Genomic DNA, 7,703 nt, shown 5'->3' with positions numbered 1-7,703 from the left:
TCAAGCAATCTCAAGGGTACGAGTGTAATTTAAGAAAAAAATTATTATATACAAGACGTTTTGTGATAGCTGAATGATGATGTATAATGCCTGGGGCCCGCTTATTAAAATAAGGGTTTGCTTTAAATTTGAAAATTTTTAAAAAGAAAATGGTTAGAAATCACTTATTATAATTAAAAAAAATTATTTACTTGACACCCAATGAAAATCCAAATCCAAATACAAATCTAAATCCAAATCCAAATCTTTTTATCTTTATTCTTTCTCCACGAATCTGAATCCAAATCCAAACATAGATTTTTGCCCCTTCTTTGCTTTTTCAAGTTGGATAGACCTTTCATGTTCAGAAGGTTGGAATGAACCTTGCTTTTGGGGCTTAAAATGGTTCAATTAATGGGCTGCCTTAGGTCCAATATTACTTCAACTAGTAAGATTTGCATGGACAAATAAATACTTAGTGATTCATGAATGGAAGTACGACCATGGATCAACAGTCCGGTGGTGCTGGCAGTGGTAGCCCAAAGGTAAATTTGTAAATATATTTAACAAAGTTTGTGTCATTCTTTTACAAGTTTACTCCTATTTCTAACAGTTAATAGCATGTGACTAGCTCGGGACATGCTTCCGTGAAATTCCTATTACGTTACCCGACGTGAAATGTAAAGGACGGGTGTGCCTTCCATAGAGCCCACGCCCCCTGCCTGACACTGACACTCCAATTCTTAGGGCGATACGTAACGTTAGATTTTGAGAATATTTTTTTTTCAATTAACAGAAACTCAACACAAAATCGTTCCTCGAAAATCCTATTACATCTTCTCAGTATATCAACTATGAATCATTAATAAACTATTCATGAATCGTCATCACTTCTCAGCAATCACTTTCCCTTCTGCGACACTGCCTTCACTTGGAACGTTTGAATATTCCAGGGACAAAGTTCATATTAGATGATACATCATCTAAGTGAGAGTTCAAAACACATTTTTCATGAATGAATGCAAAACATGAAATAAATCAATACACCTGGTAAGCCCTAGCCCAAAAGAATTCCAAGCACTTAACCAATTCCAAGCACTTAACCCTACCACGGAAAAAGAGCAATTTTTCTAAAAGCTATGTCACCATACTGACTTGACGACACGACGAGATTATAGCTTAAGAAGGGCAAGCCAACGCATCTCTCCAGATTACACTTCCACTCTAAGTATCTAGGAACCACCATACAATCCCAACTCCAAAATTTCACATGGACTACCTAATCATCCTAGTGCAACTTCCCTGGTCAAACGGTCTGGTACGGAAATCAAGGCGACTATCCCTGCATACTCACTAGCACGAGATGCCTCTATTATTCCGTCACGCCCTTGAAGAATTACGACTACACTATTCAGACAATATCCTAGGCTGATATTCCATATGAACAACACAATATGAACTACTTAGTCATCATAGTGCAACTTTTTTTGTCAAACTACCCAGCACGAAAATCAAGGTGGTTATCCTGACATGCACACCGGCATCAGATACCCCTGATTTTTAGATAAATTACACTTTTACCCGAAACTCAAAAATTACAATTTTGCCCCTAACTTAGAAATTGAACTTTTTTCTCCAAACATCCACAATCCTTTAAAATATCATATTTCCTCAAGTATTTGAATATAAAAATCTCGAGTATTACATTCCTTACGATCATTCGATTTTTTCAACCTGGTAGATAGTTGTACCGAAAATTGTTCCCGATCCAACTTCTTTTGATGTCTAAAATCATAACTCGTATTACTCATCATTACCTTATTATTTCCCTTAAAAATCTAGGGTCCAAGGTACTCCTTCCAGTCGATTCGACAATTAGTTAACTAAATTCTCAAATTGATTTTCAGTTTCTTGAACTTACTTGACACTTTGCAATATGGGGTATTACACTGCCTCTCATTTTATTTACGTCGAGTAACAAAACAAATTCATTAAACATGTCTTAAAACACACACAAAATACTTTATCTCGATTGGGTGTCTACATTTCATGAAAGATATAATTTCATGTAAGATATAATATTTTTTTAAAAATAGTCTAAAAAATAAGCTGGCCCTATTATACTTATCAAACTTTTAAGTTAAGAGTCCTTCTCAATTAGGTTCAATTCCTTTCTATGCAAACTCATAGTTAAATTGAATTCTAAGATTGACTAATATGATGAATCTAAACTTATGATGTTCTAGTAGTGAATCAGTCCAACACGACTCGTTTATATAACTCAAGACCCCCTATTCAATCTTGACCCCGCGAGGCTGCCGCTTTTGGGCACAAGAATTGTATTTTCATGTTGAAAATATGACACTAAAGGCTTCAAATTGCAAAGAGATAATATTATTTAAGTGTATTAACGACTCAAGTTAATGTAATTTACTTGATAAAGAAAAAGATATAAAAGAATTATTTTCAAATTAGACGTGCAATTATTATTATTCTTGTTCATGATTACAAGGTGGGATAATTACTATGTGAAATCAAGATTAGACAGCATTATTATTTAACATTAATTGGAAGACCAGACCTTTAATGTGACTCCACTCAACCAATAAATAAAGCTAACCATCCCCAAAGTCTCCAACTACTTAGATTAATCACTATTCCCTTTTATGATTAATTTGGGACTGTTTATGCCATCATTTTTCTCTTTCTTTCCTTCTTTTAATATTTTTTAATGGCATTTGTGAGTCTTGTAACCACTGGTTTAGATGTACCTAAGCCACTGCTTCAATTTGAAGCAAAGAATTCTTCAACTGTTAATCATTCTCTTTCCATATTAGTATATTATGTTAAGCAGCCCACCTTCTCCTCAGTTTCTATTTACATTTAGTTTAAGCATTATTTTCTTAATATTTTATTATTTCACTATTAATTGTCACTGTCATACTTTAAATTACTTTTACCTTGGGCTAAATCACATTCGGTGTTAAAAATTTGCTAAAAGATAGATATTCTTGATATTTAAAAGAATGATAAAGATTCGAGTTGTACTTTTTTATTATTAAAATTATTAGCATGACAAAAATACTATTGCATTTTATCTCTCATCTTTTTATCTTTTTTTTTTGTCCAACCAATTAGTTAAGACTAGCAGTTTGTTGATCTCATTTTTTAGTTAGGGAATGACTAAGTCATTGTCAAAGAGAGAAAAGAAAGAAAGAAAAGAAAATACGAGTATTTTTGTTATATTAAAATTTTTAACATCTATGAAATAACGATAAAGATAAAAATGTAAATAGAATTGTAAAGTCTAACTTTATAAATACAAATGTTTTTGCATTATATGATACCTCTAAAGTATTAAGAGTAATTTATCTTGCAAATAATGTAGGGCGCATGTTTTATGCATGAAATTTTTTATTTTCTTTACATTATCAAAGGCTATTGCTAAGACATAAATATATGATTTTTTAATTAAAAAGGAACAAATTTATCGAACTACCCATTTAAATAAAGGGGAAACCTTTGAATTAGTTCAACGATTTCAAAATCACACATTTGAACAAGTCCATCGATCTTAGGTAGCTAGAGTTTGAATATGATTTCATATTGAGCAATCCTCTAGTAGCTCCCACAAATATAATACTAGTCTTCTTATTCTTTCATCATTCAATTCAACCATACCACGTTGCTGATATATACTAATGCAAGGCTTCATATCTTGATTACTTTATACTGGTCCATACCCAGCTAAAAGAAGAGAAAACCAGGCAAAAACTTTGAAAACTGGATTCAAATCAGTCAATTTTTAAAATGTTTTTCCATCTCCCCACCTCTAGAAAGGGCTACAAGGATGAGCAAAGTAAAACTTTAATCCAAAGGCAAAGAGATACAAAATTGAACAGGGTTTTGCTATCTTCCCTCTCCCCCCCTGTGGATGATGATAGAGAGGAAGGATTTTGGGCTAAAGTGGAACAGCCAATTTACAGAAACTGTTGAAAAGTCCTAAGCAGCAAAACACAATACATAAACATTAGCAAATTAAGATTAAATCCTGGCTTCTGGTGAAAAATCAACAGCTCAGCTTTTTAGGTGGCTTTCACCAGCTTTAACTCCTTTGATCTGTCCAGAACCGACTCTCCATCAGCTGTAGTTCTGTATCCATTGCCACACAGATGCAGTCAAGTGTCATTATGAACGCTAAACTGGCTTTTCATGGCAAGATAGTTATTAAAGAATTTGAGTAACTGGATATGGTGCATAAGGAGAAAACTAAGACTGTTACATCCCAGTTCAAGATTAGGCTCAGGTGCTGGAGTGCAGGCTCAGTCCCAACTGAAGATCTAAAGTTTTACAGAGTTTCTTCGAAACAGGCAAGGCCGAAGGCCTGAATATTACAGGCTGGCTCTCCCATGATCGATCAGTATACGTTAGGGTAAACCTACAAGAATCCTGCTGTAATGGTATGTGGGCAGGAGAGGGATGCCAATTTGATACTTGGGACTCTTTTAGATGGGTATCTTGATCAAGGTGACCAAAACTGATTTGGGACTCTTCATAGTAATTTGTAAAATCAGGAGCATAGCTAGATGGATCAGGAAACAATGGAGTTGAGCCATGGTAGCTGAAACTATGGCTGTTTTGGAAAGGCTGGAGATAATAGTTGATGCTGGCCTTTCTTGCTTGAAGCTGCAGCCTCTTCTTCTTCATTCTTTCCTTCTTGTGTGCATTTTGATGGCCACCCAATGCTTGTGAGTTAGCAAACTCCTTGAAACAATATTGGCACTCAAACTTCTTGTCCTCTGGTTCACCTGCTGATCTCTTCTCCTTGGCAAAGTTGTCAGTTTCTGAGGATACTGTGGTTGAAGAATTCACACTTTCATCACCTTCCATGGAGCCTTTCAGAGAGGTCTCAGCATTCCTAGATGGATCAAGCTCGAATCCGAACAGCCTGAGCTTCTTTTCAGCACAGGATTTGGAAGTGGATTCATTATCTCCATCAGTACATGTTGGAGAGAAAAGATTAGAGGCAGGTTTCTCCATATCTCTGAAAATGGGACGACAAATATCTTTGTTATTTCTAACTAGTACTTATGTGATTATCTTTGTTTTGCCTCTCTTCCTTTTATAGTAGACTCAATTGGTTTCTTAACAATGCATCGCACTTCTAACAAGAATAGTTTAATGAATAAACGCATAAACAATACATACAAGGTCAATTAGAAAATTAAAGAAAAAGAAAAAAAGGCAAAGTCAGATTAGGAAGCTATCTCATGCAATAATAATAATAATTTAAAGCTAGTGTCCAAATACTGTAGTAGATACACCTAAATTTTTCCCATCAAAGAGGATTCAGTATGCTTTGTTAATTATCAGGAAAACCCATGGCCTTTAAGCATATTTAAGTATACAAATCATTCAATTGCAGTACCACTTGTCCATTACAAACAAATATTCCATTCTTGTAAGGGAGAGAAATGTTACTATATTAATAGAAACAACAAAAAGTCAAAGAAAGATGGGGATGTGATCATCTGGGAAGGAGGAACTCTTTAACTTTGCAAACAAATCTGCTACTGTTCTTAAATGCTTATCAAAGATTAGTTTGATTGACCAACTAACTGGTGGATAATGTATTGTTGTTCTCTACCATATACTGTTTGTCACCATGCTATTGCAATAAATATTATAAAAGTATCTTTAGATGGCCAGTCCCATCCACTACAGTACCTTTTGTTCACATTCAAATAATGTTTTCTGTAGAATTCTGATTATTCAGCACTTAATGAACCTTCTTTGTGATTATCCTTCCACCAACATACAATTAAAAATGAGTGAAATATGTTTTTATCTTGACCATGTTTTGGGCAATGTTAATATTAAATATGGAGAGTAGTTGCTAAACAAAGGAATATAAGAAGTGGGCAATGATGTAAGCATATATACTAACAAGGGTCTTCAATGAGATCTGGGCATATCTTCTAAGAGCATGCAAACCATTTTTTTATACCTCCCAAAAGCATATGTTTATGTGATTCAAGTCATTAGCTATATTGTTTAAAACTTAAGCAAAGCACTTGTGTTGGACAGTTGGCTCTTCTTGGACCCACTTTCGGTTGCTTTGGGGACATTTCAGAAACTATTAGATTATGTTGTTTATTCCATTGTCTCTAGCAAGATCTTTCATTGGCGGACTTCTTCCACCAATAGATCTCTCCTTCTCAACAATTCCCACTACTTTTTTTCCTCTCTTGCTTTAGGGGAAGAATTCCAAATAGGCATGCTGTCATCAAGCATTCATTATCCTAACATGTGGAATAAAAGTGAGGACAATCTGGTGGGGATTAGATTTATGGTGGCTAGGTGGGTTGGTTGATTGATTGATTGATTTTTTTTCTTGTTTCATTTCATTTAACCCAAGGCTTCGATAAAGGATCGGGAAACGGAACCTTCCCATTAGCTTCCCCAGAACCGCATTCCATCCACTGTATCTTGCTTATTTGTGGGTAAATCACATAAGAAACTCGAATATTTCAAAAAAAAGATAATTTAATAGGGAAAACACCCAAAGTAAGCCAAAATTGACTGTAAAACATGGGTGATGGGACAGTAATATGGAGAAGTATTTCAGAGAGATCCATGCAATTACCACATATTGTGCATCTTTACCACAATTTTTCACAACAGGAACAATTTGACCATTCAGATTATTTTCAATCTTGTTCAGTGCCTGATGCTGATCAGAAGCAAGCTTTTTATAATGCCAACTATGATTGTTTCATCCTCCATTATTCTTAGAAGACCTGCAAAAATCATAAAAAAAAGATGTTCCATCAAAGATAATAAGTGTAAAATGGCTCCACTTACAACTGTAATCCATTCATTTTAAATTTACTTCACATAGTTTGCACACTTTTTCTCCATGAATTACAGTAATTTCAAGATGGATGGAAGCATTATATATATGTAAAATGTATCTGGAAGTTAGACATGACCTGGTAATTGTTTATATATACATTAAAACAGATAATAAGTTGAAAATTGGAAGACATTTTGAAAAAAAACAAGATTCTGTTTATTTATTATTAATTACTTCCTTCCTCCAAATAACCACAAAGAAAGACATCCTTCACATTTAACTGTTCAAATTCTAGTTTCATGCCAACTACTAACCCGAAAATCATTCCAACGGATCCAATGACTTCTATACACAGTCATGTCATATTAGTGACAAAAGGGTGCAACAATAACAATTATATAGAGAAAAGCATTTGGATATATATGTTATTGGTGGAACATTTAGCACACAACACCTGTCAACCATTTTGCAATTAGCACATTGCTGAAAAAGTATGAAATGGAGAAATTTAATATGGCAATCACAAGTCCCTTACTATTTCAACAATATCATATAAATTAATCAACTCTTATGGCCTTTTATTGTAATGATATCAAGAACCATATCTCCTAACACGCATTTCAAAAATATAGTGAATTCCAGGAGACTGAATTAATTAAAGCACCTGACCGAGCTGGCATGATTAGAGTGGCAGAGGAAGAACCTAACCAAGGATAGGCTTAGCTTAGGTCAAGAAAGAAGCAAAAAGAGATTCATACAATCAATAATAAAGGATATGATCTATGTACATACAATCAATAATAAAGGATATGATCTATGTATATATCTTTAGTTGTATTGCATGTTCAAAGAGCTAGCAAATTACCAA

The 7,703-nt window shown here is 34.2% G+C and overlaps 1 protein-coding gene across 1 annotated transcript; it reads right to left on the bottom strand.

The window, feature by feature from the left end:
• Positions 1-3,754: 3,754 nt before the first annotated feature.
• Positions 3,755-5,087, bottom strand: LOC127796606 (zinc finger protein 5-like). Its single transcript, XM_052328842.1, has one exon. The coding sequence runs from the start codon at positions 5,017-5,019 to the stop codon at positions 4,282-4,284; it is 738 nt and encodes a 245-aa protein (XP_052184802.1). The 5' UTR covers positions 5,020-5,087; the 3' UTR covers positions 3,755-4,281.
• Positions 5,088-7,703: the final 2,616 nt, after the last annotated feature.

The sequence above is a fragment of the Diospyros lotus genome, chromosome 3 (assembly GCF_014633365.1).
Source record: "Diospyros lotus cultivar Yz01 chromosome 3, ASM1463336v1, whole genome shotgun sequence".
NCBI classification, from domain to species: domain Eukaryota; kingdom Viridiplantae; phylum Streptophyta; class Magnoliopsida; order Ericales; family Ebenaceae; genus Diospyros; species Diospyros lotus.
Note: the sequence above shows the minus strand (reverse complement) of the source record. Positions and strands in the feature narration are given on the sequence as shown.

What these genes read in the sequence shown, in the direction of transcription:
- LOC127796606 (XM_052328842.1), bottom strand. Translation starts at nt 5,019, where the DNA reads ATGGAGAAACCTGCCTCTAATCTTTTCTCTCCAACATGTACTGATGGA.